Here is a 14,449-nt window from a genome sequence, read left to right on the forward strand (position 1 = left end):
ATTCGTACTGAAACACCAAAGCTCAATCGATATATTTATATATATATAGATATACACACGAGCCGTCACTGGTAATCACCCCAAATTAATTGCACCATGAGTCGTCATTAGTGGTGGCTCCACTACCACCACCATCATCCGAAGGCAAGCTCGCTGCTGCCATCACACCGTGAAGCACCTCATTGCGGCTGAGTCCTCTCCACAACCCGTCGCCCACCGCTGCGAAAGCTCGCCGTCACCGTCTCGCCCCCATCCGAGCACTGCCGAAGTTCATCCACAACCCATCTTGCCCGCTGTTCTATCAATCACCGGCGCACAAAAGCCGTTGTCGCCAACGCCAGATCCGTCGCCGCTGTGCCATTCTCTGATTTGTGCCAGAATCGCGACTTCCCTAGTCGCTGTTCTACACCATCGAGCTCTCTACCAGCCGAAATATCCACAACCCACACCGCCGAGCTCTCTCTCACGCGCCGGCTGCCATCACCTTCACCCCTCTCTCTCTCGCTCGGCGGCTACGACGATGATCGATGCTCTGTTCCACATCCACGGTTGACGAATTGCAAAGAGATCTCCACCAGTGCTGCCGCCACTTCTTCCATTTCTGCAGTGTGTGTGGCTTCGGGTTTGGTTGTATTGAGTATATAACAAACTTGGAAGGGCAGTTTCGTCTTTTTACTTTTCAGGTGGCCTGAGTGGGCAAATTGCAACAAATTCATAGTTTAGGGGTTTTTTTTTAATTCAAGGGGGTTAGTTGCAAAACCCCCAATAGTTTAGGGGGGTTTTTTGCATTTAACCCTAATGTATATGATACGCAACAACCATGCAACGGTTTCATACAAGAAAAATAATAGAGATATTAATGACAAATAAAGTAGATTAGGATTATTCTTTTATTTTGTTTTTATTTCCTGTATCTTATATTCAGTAGTTGGAAGAGTGTGTTGTAGTTGTCCTGAGATGATTTTATAAAATAAAAAAAAAAAATAAAAAAACACAATAAGAATAATAACAATAAGAGAGTCAAGTATCTACCAACCCTGTGTAAGTGTGTGTATTTGTTGATAAATGAAAAATTGAAATCTTTGAGAAACATTAATACATACATACACAAATTATACACGTGTATGTACCACATCCCTACAAGCATGCATCTGCAGGTAAGAGTCTCCATTATCGTTGCCAAAATCATATGCTTTCCTGTTTTGGTTTGTTTCAGGTTCATCCTCCTTGGTACATACAATATGCAACCATACAGGGTGGCTTCAACTAAAATCACATTGTCCTTGATAAATGACAAGCAAGCAACATAAATGGTGTTGATCCTCTACACTCCGGCTATGATTTAACCTAATGCTAATTCAGAATTTTGATATTTGTTCCAATTGAATTTCTTAAATTTTTTTCCGGGTTAATAATAATAATAATAAAGACGTGTGAAATAGAGCAACTATAATTTTCCCTAATAAATAAATAAATAAAAAAAGTCTAATATAATCACTGGACCCTGATGTTTGTTGGACCACCTAAAAACAACCTTGAAATGTAGCTCTAAGATGGACTACTACCAATTCTGGTACACACTCCAATTAGCTGTCTCACTCCAGTGGAAGCCCACAAGCATGTAGTCATGTACGGACTGTCTTTGTCTAAGGTTGGGACTCCACGTGTGCACAACACCACCATCTCACCTCGTTCTCATCTCAATCTCATGGCCTCTAATTATTGACGGCCGTTCTCCTAATTTCTGTTCTCCGATCACCTGGGGCCTCCATGCGGGGGACCAACATCGACACGTGAATGGCTTACCCCTTCCACGTGACAATATGTCTGGATCATCATCTTTGCTTTCTTATTATGTCTAAACACGCATTATTAGTGTAACGGTATTATTTGCAAGTGAATTACTTGCCAAGACACCCTAGTAATGGGAAAATATATTGACTTGGTTAGATTATTGTGTTTGTGTGGACAAAGATACCAGGTTAGTTCAAAAGATTGATGCAGGTTTATGAGTGCTATTATCTAACTCAAATAGTGCAGATTTTACATGAAATGGAGTACGATAACATTCACTTCCAACCAGTGTTGACCATTTTACTCATATCTGTATCTTTATAATACAACCTGAATTAAGAGGAAGGTTAGATTTCCTACCTCCATCATATTTTATTCTTCAAGCTTTCTTCACTCAATTCATTCAGAATTCAGCCTCTGAACATCTACCAGCTGATAAAGATCACCTCGTCGTTGCTTCTCTAATGGAAGGTTTGTCCTGAAATTATTGAACACATGAATGAAGAATAAGTCGTTAATGGACAAAATCTCCATAGAGGAAGAGAGACAATTTTGGTACTGATGCGAACATATAAATTGGAAGGTGTGTCACCTCCTGAGCTCAATTTGTGAATAATCAATCTCCGATATGACTATCGCCTCATCATGTTCTGTGGTAGCTAATACTTCTCCAAACTGCCACATATATTTCTATCAGTAAGTACTCATCTGCATTTCATAATTTGAACTGCACTGGAAATCAATTTTCTTTTTCTTAGAGATACAGAGATTTGATTTTCCATCTGCAGAATACATCATCCTAGAGTGTAGGATTCATGCTGCCAAGGCACGGCTACTGGAAATATTCACCAAAAACATATAAGATCATAACCAGATGTATTTGCTTACAGGTCCCAAAAGTGTGGAATGGCCCCAAGCCACGTAACCAGCACCAGGATCCCGAGCAGGTGAACAAGTTGCAAAGAATAACTGTCATAAAAAGAAATGGCCCAAAATAAGCACCTAAAATAATCACCTTACAAGTACTAAAGCTGAAACCCAGAAAGATTTCAGGTCATTCATAAGAAACACAACTTCAAAAGATCATTATTTTAGTCAGTTTCAAGATAGAAGTGCATTATGCCTAAAAACTTTATGAACTTGAAACTTCCATTGACCGCTCAACTCTCTAGAAAGCAATCCATGTTGCATCCATTGAATATTGTTTTCATTAAGCAGGTGGTGTAAATGTTTTGGGAATGGCAGCCATCAACTATGTAGCTAATTGGTTTATACAAAGGTGCTTCATCCTATCGACATCTATGGTTTCAGTTAAACCATATGAAACCAAGTTCATATTAACCACTACCATCTTAATACTTTCTTGGCCATTGTCTTCCCTTTGATGTAAAGATTTATCTTCAAAAAGTTATGAAGGCAGCATACGTTTAGTTTCCGGAAGGAACAAATTTTTGGAAGGGCAACAAATGAAACATGAGGACTTTCTCCATTCAACTCAAAACATGAGCATGCATAAGACCAAATCATTAAATTCTCCAGAAATTGATCTAAATAAAAATATGATAGAAACAGCCCATTTCAGAAAGTAGATTAATAAAAACAATGATTGTCATCAAAAACTGAAAGGTGACAACACTGACCAACACAGCATCAAAACACCATTCTACTTCTAAACCGTGAGCGGATTAGCAAGAAATATTTCTCAAGCTTTCATTAGCATCAATGACAGGAACTCTAACGTTTACCACAACAAAAATATACAAAAAGAATAGGGAGTTCACAGAGATACCTGATTATCTACAGCCCTGCATATGAATAAAAGTCACGTATCAGTAAGAATGAATACAACTAGAGATTGGATAACCTAAAGAAACACAACAGAAAGATTGAAGCAAAAACATTCAGCCACTACAGATTTGCTTGTTAGTTACTCAATATCAAGTGACGTTGGTGCCAGTTTATAGGTGAACATGTATATGCACAAGCATATAGAAGATGTAATGCCTACTCCATGAGTGACTAGTGAAACTACAGTATTCTTTTTGGTTCCTTTTGTATGTTTGCATATTTTCTTTAATTTAGCTACAGTACATTATTGCTTGAGGAAGAGCTCTAAAACACTAGGGTACATATGCATGAATCAGCAAATACCAAACTTGAAGTTTATTTCAATTCAATGCAAAACAGTTGTCAACAAGATATAAACAATTTTTCAGAGAATCCCTTAGTCAAATGACTTCCACAACCTGAACATTAGCAAATCACTCAAATTTGCTTCAGATCATGTAAACCAATACGTCTCAAAATTTAATATGTCATATTCACCAAGCATCCACCAATCTATAAAAATCTGTGTTCCTGCACGAATATATATATATATATATATACACACACAATTTTTTTTAAAAAACATGTCATATTAATCAAACATCCTCCAATCTTTAATCATCTATATTCCTGCACCAATAATATTTTTCGGGCTACTTCAATTGCTTAGATGTTATGATGTAAAGAAATAATAAAAGTGTAAGGAATTGCTTAGATGTAATGCAATCCCAATCCTTAGTAGGTGACATATTGACAACAATGTAAACAGAATGTCTTATCATGATCTAGAGAAGGTAAAGTCTAACAAGGACATAAAATGACCTAATTTTGGGAGGACAATAACTTAATGGAAATGACAGAATATACCATTACCTTGCCTTCTGCAATAACTCCCAATGCAATGGTCCAGTTGTCATGTTAAATGCCCCAGGATAGCATAGCAAGTGAGCACCTGATGTCCACAAATGGTAGAGTCAACTGACCATAGACATAATTACTGTAACATGAACTTCACAATTTAACAAGTAGGGTCAATTAACTGCTAAAACCACAATGATGAAAGTAAAATAAACAAATACTGATCAACAAAATGGAACACTCTACTCAACTCAACAAGCCCTGGTCAACAAATTGCTGAATGAATGAAATAACAACCTCACAGATTGAGGAATAATATGAATTACCAAAAGAAAAGCATGAATTAGAGAACTTAGGAGTCAAACATAAAAGAGTACAAAACTGGTAAAAGTGTAAAACCTTAGAAAATCAAAAGATCTTGGTGATATCTTCTTCTTGCAGTAATGAAGAGTAGAAACACGAGTAAAGGCTTCAGAAAGTGAGAAAGAGCCATCTGGGGTCAAAGTGTAAAGATATAATTCTTAACAACAGCTGTATCCATTTGTCATGTGTTCGCCTTCCTCCTATCTTCTAAATAAATGTTAATCCTAGCTATAAATAAAAAGATATTCACATAAATGACTGCCTTTATGAATTGACAGTCTCACAACTTCCTACTTAATAAACAGTTATTGTGTTTCCGACCAGAGGCAAAAAAGAGTTTATGTCACACTAAAGATTACATAGGCGATAGTCCATGGTTAGTAGCCAATATTAAACAGGAATGCCATAAATAGGAAAAAGATATGTAACTATTTCACAAATAAAGAAGTAGCATCATATAAGAAGAAAGCACAAGTAAAAAACGAACCTCTGGCTGCATATAACATCGCAAGTTCCTGAAATCGAATGTCATAACAGATACCTATACCAATACGCCCAACCTCTGCAAAACCAAATTGATGTTATTTTCTAAAACCATGTAGAGTTTGTTGCAGAAAACAAATATGAAGCACAAACTCTCCACTTAATCAAATCATATAAGGAGAACCTGATTCTAATTATAATCATACTGCAGTTCAATGAATCTATGATTTTGATAGTTCTTGGATCCTGTTCATCTGTTTTAATACACTTTTAGCAGAAGGAAATTTTTAATCAGTGCAACTCTGAACATCCATACTAGTCTTTACGAAGATGTGAGAGCAAATGTATATCCGAAGAAAAAATATTGGTTCAAAGCTCTACATTGTAATAACTGCAGTTTTTGGACTAAACATCTCAAATGATGTCAAGTGATTATACGCTATGCTTGAAATGACACTAATAAAAAAAAATAAAAAGTTATGAGTAGCAAGTGGCAGAAGCAGCACTCAGAACACACAACAAAATTTGAAGCAAGATGAAACTGAGGCTAGTTAAAAAGCACAAAGAGACACAGAGAGTAGATATTACAAATCTATGCCAATTCTCTCTAAAAGACATTATTACCATGTATTTTACTCATAGAAAGACGATGAATAATGCAGAAGATCCATTCCAAGCCATCGTGTTAATAAGAATCAAGGTCCATAAATACCATAAGAATATCTGTAGTGCAATCTGAGATTGATAATAGCAAACACCATAACTGAAGATGGTATATAGTATGCAGTGACACAAAAATATTGATAAATGTGGAAAGCAGGTTATAGACCTGGAAAGACTTGGGGAGAATATTTCAGATGTTTAGAGCAACAGACCTGTGTCCACAATTGTAGGAGTCTCTCCTGCTGTAAGTGTCTTTGATTCTTTAAATGAAATCTTCCCTGGAATATCAATATCAAAAAGGTGTATCTGTGCCATACAATTGTTAGTTAGAAATTATGTTCATAAAACAGGCATCATAGACACAATACTTATAAAGATAAAAGTAAATAACATCTTCAAAATTGTTGATCTACATTGTCTAAGACAATTTATGTCCATTTTGAAGTTGTGCATTTGAGCCTCATGGCTCATGCACAAGGCATTGGTTCTTAAGTACAATTATTATATCTAAAGGAGGTTTATCACTTAAAAGACCTTTATCAAGTCAGATCACTCGGAATTATTTGATAAACCTAACCAATAACCAATCATATTGTTGAGATTGGATGTCAAGACTCCATAATTACTATATTCAAGTACTCACAAATGCCATTTACAAGAAGAAAAAAAAGTGCTTATAAAGCTCCAGAGATAATGCTACGCTGACATATGTGTGTGTGTCACAATCCGTTAAAGGTAAGCTTGGAAAATTACCTTCCTATGTTTAGCTTTCAGCTTTCCGTCAGTTCCAAAGACACAACAAGTATTGTACAACCTTTCCCCACAGCGTTCTGGTATAGAGCCACCAACTATTGTGACCTTCAGAAGACGAGCAACTTCAGACAGCATGGCAGTCGAAGGAGATGCATCTCCACCAGCATCAATGTCCTCAGCATAAACTGGGAAGCTATCATTTGAATATGGAGAATTCCATATTTCCTGACACGAGCACAGACAGTCAAACTTTGAAAGCATCATGTCACATATTTAGTTCGGGGAGTAGCTTATAGTGAGTCCAATTTGAATGCATCAGCTTCTTCTACATAAAAATGCTTTATCATAAGCCATACTACAACCACTGACTCTTATATACTATAGTTTTCTATTAGAAGCGGCATAGCCATAGCTTGTTTCACCTATGTGGTATAGATGTGACTGGTGACCAAATTTTCAATTCATAATGGGGTGGCATTTTAGAAATTAAAATTAATTTAGCTGAAGATTTGGATAACTTCTTCAAAAAAGTAATGCAATTTTACTGCTAACACCGGAAAAGAATTTATGGTAGGTCAAAATAAGGTGTAAACTCAGAGATTTAGAAAAAAACTATGATTTAGGTGTCTTAAATGAACAGTCGAATTAGCTTTAGAGAAGAGCAAAAGCCCCAATATATACCATCCTTTTTCTGATATCTATAACATGAATGCCCGGTTAAAGAATAAATAAATTGAAAACCTACAGGCAACAGAACAAGCTTGGCACCCTTTTCTGCAGCTTCCTCAATGGCAGTGCGAGCATGAACTATATTCCTCTCCTTGTCCGCCGTCACCGACAATTGGCACAGTGCGATCTTGAACTGAAACATTCATATTTTAGAAAACTAGTAAATGAACTTCATCAATCAGGAACTAATATATATATATAACCAGAAAGATACACATATATAGAGAAGTGATGATAATGCCTTGGTGATTTGAGGGGTGGGCAATTGGAGGGCAGGAGGAACCCTAGCTTGGTCGGGTTTGAAAGAAGAGGCCATTGACGAAGCAGAAGCGGTGGTGGTTGCTGTACGGATTAATTGTTTGGTAATATGATGATGGGTGCGGTAATTGTTTGAACGGCGGAAGATTGGTGGTGTATGGCGGAGGATGCAGCGAGATGCAGAGGATTGGAAGAAGGAATTGAGATTCCCCGAGTAAGGTAAAGATAAATGTAGGGCTGAAGAAGAAGACAGGAATGCTACTACTGTTGGTGCAGCTTTCATTTCCCTTTCCTTTGCTAGACAAGTAAAATTCTCATGTGGCAACCACTTTAAGTCAACGATTCTATTTGAAAGTAAATTATGGTAGGAATCTGAATTTTTCACCATTTTAAATAAATAAAAAAATTGGTGCTTGTAGAAAAATTTGCAATTTTAAAAAATCGTTATTAGGTTGTAGAAGATTGTGTTGATTTTGAGTTAATTAAAAGAAATTTTCATGAAGATATAAACATTGTGTGAATCAATTCTTTCTTTTTCTTTTTTTAGTTTTTTTTTTTAACTATATACATATATATATATATATATCATGTAGATTCACGTCAACATTAAAGTGAATACTTTAATGTGAGTTTTTATTGTTGTAAGTTTTAATTGAGGTAAAATTATAAAATTTAAATTTAGTGAAGTAAAATTATAAAATTAAATTTATTATGTTTTTTCGAATGCCCGTGGGGCCTTGCAGTTCTCTGTTTATATTGGGAAAGGAAAGGCCTTGTAAACATTGCTTTTGTTGCTCAACCTGAAATCCGAATTCTTTAAAATTAACAATAATAATAATAACCACTTCTCTTTGTCTTATATATTAAACTTTAAATAAAAAATTCCTAACAAAAAGTATATATAAAGGGAAAAAAAATGTTCTATAGCATAAGACAATTTAAAGATCCGTTTGACATGCATTTTGTTTTAGGCGTTTTATTTTTGACTAAAACAGAAATAGTGTTTTTGCAATAGGAGTGTTTTGAAAAAAAATTAAAAGTACGTTTAGAAATGATATTTTGTTGTGAAAATGTCATAATGTTTTAGCACTGAATATGGTTTTGATTTTGCTTTTATTTCTGTATATATGAATTTAGCTTTGTATGTCCAGGACACATGGAATAGTCCTAGTATATTCTTTTTTCTTTCATTTTTCACTCTTCAATCTTTGTCCTTGTTTCTTTTGGCCTAATCATGTTTTATTGTCATATCCTTAATTACCTCAAAAGATGGTTGTCACTTGCTCATGCATGCACTCAGACCTCTGAGGTCAACATCATTTTAGTTTAAATTAAGTACTAGACTTAGACAAAAAGCCTAATAGGAATACATGGAGCCGGCCTTCCAGACAAATATATGACATTGTAATCATCAATTGACAAAATCACACAAAATGGCGTGGACACAGAGAGCTGTATAAATAACTTCCCTTGAATTGTCCATATTTCACAAGAAAAAGCTGCATTGTTGAGGCATTTCAATGGAGTTGTATTGTTCTCTCTTCAAGAAGAAGGACATGGCCAGTGCTCAGACTCTGGTTTGTGTGAAACAAGTGAAGCAAGAGGTTCAGGATGAGTGGGATGAGACCATGCCTTTGCCGGGAGACATCATCGATGGCATTTCCGACGATGCTGACGAGTTGTTTTTGCCGGCCAAGGGCAAGTCAGAACTCAGCTCGGAACTCAGGAGGATTAGCAGACAGGCTGATTCTATATGGTTGAAAATTAGAAGGGGAGACCGCAACCTTAAGCTCCAGGTGTGCGTCGTGGCAGATCATAGTTCCAGAATACAGAGAAAGTTCACGGTGAGAGCAGCTTCAGACGATAGACACGTTGCAGTTCTAGAGGATTTGACATTGGAACAGTGCACAAAACTGCAAGGTAAATTTCTCTGCCCTTTATAAACATTGCATGAAAATGAATCCATTGATCTTAAAACTACAATGACTTTGAACTCAATTTCTGAATAAGAAAAACAGTGATGGTGCGTTGGGCTGCATGAAATTGGAGTTTTGGAATTGAAATTCGTGGAATTTGAGAAAAGTAACTAAGAAAATTGAATAATTTTCTTTTCAAATTCCAATTCCAATTCCATGCAGCCGAACACGCTCTAAATCTAAAAGGCTTGTAATGCACCACTAAACATGGTGAAACTGTGGAATTTTATGGAATGATGCAGAAATGAGTAGGAAGGTGGTGAATGCGGATTTGAGGGGATTCAACCGGAAGGGTGTGAAGTATGACTGGAAGACGAAGGTGCGTACCTACCTGCCGGATCAAGGATCAACGGTGGTTAGTTCCATTTTGTTCATGCCTCTACCAGATGAGCAAGGAATAGAGGCCACCACTGTCAGAACCATGGCCTGGTTTTCTGCAGCGGTTTCATCAGGGATCCCTCTCGTCTTTGTCAACATCCAAACAGAACAAAAATTCACCTCGGTATTGTTCTTCCTCTCCCTAAGTCTTCTATAGTCAAATGGCATTTGAGATGGTTATAAGAAAGCATATTTATACGTTGTGTGTGTGTGTGTGTGTTTTGGTCATAGAAGATACTCCAGTTATTGTCAAGTCTTCAAACATTTTCTAAAATGTTTTCTTCTCCTCAAAAGGAGAAATATAAATCCACAGGAGAAGAGATAAGTAGGTGTAGACAGAAAAATGAGACCACTTCTCTTCAGATTGTTCAAGGCATAAGACTCTGGTTTCTACCAGGAATTGGTGAAGTTTTACTTGAATTGACACCAAAACCAGGAGACTACCGATTTGGAATTGACATCAAACAAGCTGAAGAGGTATCAAATTTTACTTTTCGTGCATAATCTATAAAGGAACTTCTGAATTAACATGTCAACAAATATTTAATTCTTGTTTCTTTAAGAATTGATATTAGATTCTGTTATGAATAAGTTGCATATTGCACATACGTCGTTTGATTTCATTTTCGATTAGTCTACTCTAATTATATGTACAGGGCTTCATCTGTGTGTATTCAGTGACTAAAGGGACGTCTGCTGATCGTGCTGGGCTCGGTTACTTATATGAACAAGCAAGCAACATGGAGTACCTAGTTGTGATCTCTAGGTTAGAAGGGAAGAACCTCATGCCTTCAACTGTCAGCTCTGAAGGCCTAATACATTGTTGCGATACCAATGATATTAAGGAAACACTCACTTCAGCAATGGATCAAATGGAAAGCATCAAACTCCACATCATGTCTTGGCCCAACCAAACTCCTTTGCATGCTCTGCAAGCAATAGCTGCAGCCAACCTTAGGCCTCCAAACTGAATCGATATTCTCCACTCTCCAGACTCCATGTAATCATGATGAATTTCTATCGAAGAACAATTGGTTGCAATAAACAACTTGGAATCTGCTACATGTATAACTATCATGTAAAGAAGTGGGGAAATAAGAGCTGTGCTAAGCAACGTTGTGACTGTCACGACTGTACAAGCTCACTCCTTGGATCTTGTGGATACCATAGATTCAAGGATTGAGATTGTGCAGCCATGATTGCACTTATCATTCTCCGAGAAATAAAGCGAACAAGTTGAGTGAACTATGTAAACCAAACTATGAGTGGGTTCAAACCACACTGCAATTTCTGACATTTTGTATCAAAAAGTTAATCACAAGGCACATCAGCTACCTCTAGTGACTTACTTGAACCACCTTTCATAACATTAAGCAGATCTTTTGGTAAATTTAATCTGCTGAATAAGATTATTAACCCATGCATGTTAATGAACAAGAGAACCCTGATAGTGATAGGTTATCTGTCAGCACTATTATTTTGAAGTCATACAGATAAATCTGCACAGAAATGTTGATTGATACAGGTCCTAAAAAAAAAAAAAACCATCTATGAATTAAGACATTGAAGTTGTGGTACTGGATGTATGTACTCAGGGTACTTGAGAATGTGAAAAAAAAAAAACCATATATTCAAATGGTTTGTGGCAAATATGTTCTTGAGTTCATACAAACCTCCTGCTCGTCACATGCAGACCTGTGTGATGTTGCATTCCTTTCTATTTTGTTTTTCCTTTCTTCCCATTTCAGGTCTCTTCAAGTCTAATTTTTCAAATTATTTAAGTTTTGATGGTCTTTAATGTTTTTTACCATATAAATTAAAGTAATGATACACTATTCAAAGTGTGGAGTGAGTGAACAACACAACACTCTCCCTTAAATGCATTCAAGTAGGACAGAAACAAATTTTATAAGAAGAATTTTCGTTCTCCATATTATGCTTCTTTTTTCTTTTTCTTTTTTTTTTTTTTTTCTTTCTATATATTGTTTTTCTAATAAATTTTTTTTTTTTTTTGGTAATTAAAAAATAAATACTGTAAGTAAAAATTACTGTACTAGTACCACAACAAACACGGAGGGAGTGACTGACTTTTACATTTAAATTCAAAGAGAGCATGACTATGGCAACTTCAATGGCGGGTCGAGGCCTGCCCACCGCCAACTCTCATTTCTCTCAACCCCTCTCTCTGGTCACGTCCATATCCTCGCTTCTTCAAACCCTAGACCCACAAAGCCCTAATTCTCCCAATCCCAAGCATTCTCCACTCAACCAATTCTCTTCACACTTGAACCCTAACTTAGTCATTGATGTCATCAACAACCAAACCAACCCTCACCATGCCCTCTTCTTCTTCAAATGGGCCTCAAACCCTAACCCTAATCCCAACAAATACTCTCACCCTTTCATTTGTTACATTGCCATCACTGACCTCCTCATTTCTCATAGCTTGTTTTCCACAGCAGCTTATCTACTTGAATCGTCGAACAGACTCTCCGATTTTATGATGGGTAAGTTCATCAGAGCTCACGGCAATCGCGGCAACATACGAGGTGCTATTCACTGGTTTCATATCGCCAAAAGGAGAGAGTTTGGTTGTTGTTTGTTTTCGTATAATTCGATTTTGGGGGTCTTAGTGAGAGCGAATCGAATAAAATTAGCAAAGGCTTTCTTCGATCAGATTGTCAATGAAGGTGTGTTGGAACCGGATGTTTCCACTTGCACTACAATGATCAGAGGGTTTTGTAAAATGGGCATGATTGAGGATGCAAAGAAGGTGTTCGACGAAATGAAATGTGAACCAAATTTAATTACTTACAACACCATCATTAATGGGTTATGCAAGAGGGGTTTAATGGAGAGTGCACAGAGAACCGTCGATCGCATGAGAGAGAGCAGGGATTACTTGCCGGATACAGTGACTTATACGACTTTGATTGATGGGTATTGTAAAAGAGGTGAATTGGACGAGGCACATAAGTGTTTTGATGAGATGGTGGGTCAAAATTGCAGGCCAAATGTGTTCACATACAATGCTCTGATTTTTGGTTTGTGTTTGAACGGTAATATTGATGAGGCAAAGAGGATGATGACAAGGATGAGATTAAATGGCTTGAAGGATAATGTCGCGACACATACAAGTTTATTGAAGGGGTATTGTATTGTAGGGAGATCAGACGAGGCTGCCAAGCATCTCAAGGAAATGGTTAGTCTTGGGTTGAAACCTGATGTGAAGTCATATGGAGTTGTTGTGAATGAATATTGCAAAATGGGGAAACCAAATGAAGCAATTGCACTTTTAATGGAAATGAAGAGAAAAGGCATTAATCCAAGCGTTTCTAGTTTCAATGCAGTATTTAGGATTCTTGTGGAGTCCTTGGAGCTTGATAGGGCTATTCTTCTTTTGAAGCAGATGCCACAGATGGGTTGTCGTCCAAACTTCTTGTCATATAACACGGTGATACATAGCCTTTGTAGAGCCAAGGGAAGGATGTCAGAAGCTGAACAACTTGTCCGTGACATGCTTAGTGATGGTCATAATGTTGATGCCACGATGTATAGTTGCTTGGTTGAGGGATATAGCAAGCATGGGAATGAGGAAATGGCAGAACAAGTTTTCCACGAAATGATAAACAAGGGCTATGCCATTAATCTTGAAAGCTTTTCTGTTTTTGCCAAGGAGTTGTGTGCAAAGGGTAAGGCGTTTGAGGTTCAGAAATTCTTTGAGGAGATGTGTGGGAAATGTCCTGTAATTGATGCGGATAGTTACAGGAGGAGGTTATTGGAGTATCATTGAATAACAAATAGGTGACACACGATCAAGCTACCAGAGATCAAAGTAACCATAATGCAAGTGGATGATAAGAGAAAACACCAGTTTGGGAATGGGGGTTCAAGTTTGGCAGCTTGAATCCATTTTGGTTATTGAGATTCAGTGTCATGTTTTCTGTTATATATGGACATCCGGGAGGAGGGGTAACTGCCTGTTTTTTTTTTTTGTATGGAGTTTTGAGTGAAGAGGAAGGTGATAGAGGCTGAGAATTAATCTGCACTGCAGTGATGAGAGGTGGGTAAGGACTAGCAATGCCAGAACATCATGGCGAGTCATTAGAGCCATCAATGGCTGAATGATGTCGATCAGGGGTAGAGAACGTCTGAGGCATACTGCAACTTCATTGAGAAATCTGTTACTTCATCATGTTGAAAAGTGCATCCTTGAAGACATTTGAGCACTGCCATTCTAGCCAGTTGGTGCTTTCAGTTGAATGAATCAGTTGGCCTCTTCGGCCATAAAATCATTTTTCAAGACATTTTGATCATGTTGGTTTAAGACATTGTTCCGAAGTATCACCATACATAAATTTAGATGA

At 37.1% G+C, this 14,449-nt stretch overlaps 3 protein-coding genes across 3 annotated transcripts; 2 read left to right on the forward strand and 1 right to left on the reverse strand.

Moving 5' to 3' along the window:
• Positions 1–1,982: 1,982 nt before the first annotated feature.
• Positions 1,983–8,131, reverse strand: LOC132283339 (omega-amidase, chloroplastic-like). The gene is made up of 10 exons (XM_059785278.1): positions 7,712–8,131; positions 7,487–7,603; positions 6,742–6,966; positions 6,201–6,294; positions 5,330–5,404; positions 4,495–4,573; positions 3,584–3,599; positions 2,683–2,763; positions 2,387–2,469; positions 1,983–2,272 (listed from the first exon to the last, which is right to left on the reverse strand). Exons 1-10 carry the CDS (start codon positions 8,114–8,116, stop codon positions 2,194–2,196), a joined length of 1,254 nt encoding a protein of 417 aa, XP_059641261.1. The 5' UTR covers positions 8,117–8,131; the 3' UTR covers positions 1,983–2,193.
• A 1,117-nt stretch (positions 8,132–9,248) lies between these two features.
• On the forward strand, positions 9,249–11,053 carry LOC132281741 (uncharacterized). The gene is made up of 4 exons (XM_059783416.1): positions 9,249–9,648; positions 9,947–10,206; positions 10,377–10,559; positions 10,739–11,053. The coding sequence occupies exons 1-4, from the start codon at positions 9,249–9,251 to the stop codon at positions 11,051–11,053; spliced, it is 1,158 nt and encodes a 385-aa protein (XP_059639399.1).
• An 845-nt stretch (positions 11,054–11,898) lies between these two features.
• On the forward strand, positions 11,899–14,077 carry LOC132283973 (pentatricopeptide repeat-containing protein At1g09900-like). The gene has a single exon (XM_059786030.1). It carries the CDS (start codon positions 12,196–12,198, stop codon positions 13,873–13,875), a length of 1,680 nt encoding a protein of 559 aa, XP_059642013.1. The 5' UTR covers positions 11,899–12,195; the 3' UTR covers positions 13,876–14,077.
• Positions 14,078–14,449: the final 372 nt, after the last annotated feature.

This window comes from Cornus florida, unplaced genomic scaffold, assembly GCF_030987335.1.
Source record: "Cornus florida cultivar Cherokee Brave unplaced genomic scaffold, ASM3098733v1 CherokeeBrave_3.0.0_Hap2_Chr11, whole genome shotgun sequence".
Lineage (NCBI taxonomy): Eukaryota > Viridiplantae > Streptophyta > Magnoliopsida > Cornales > Cornaceae > Cornus > Cornus florida.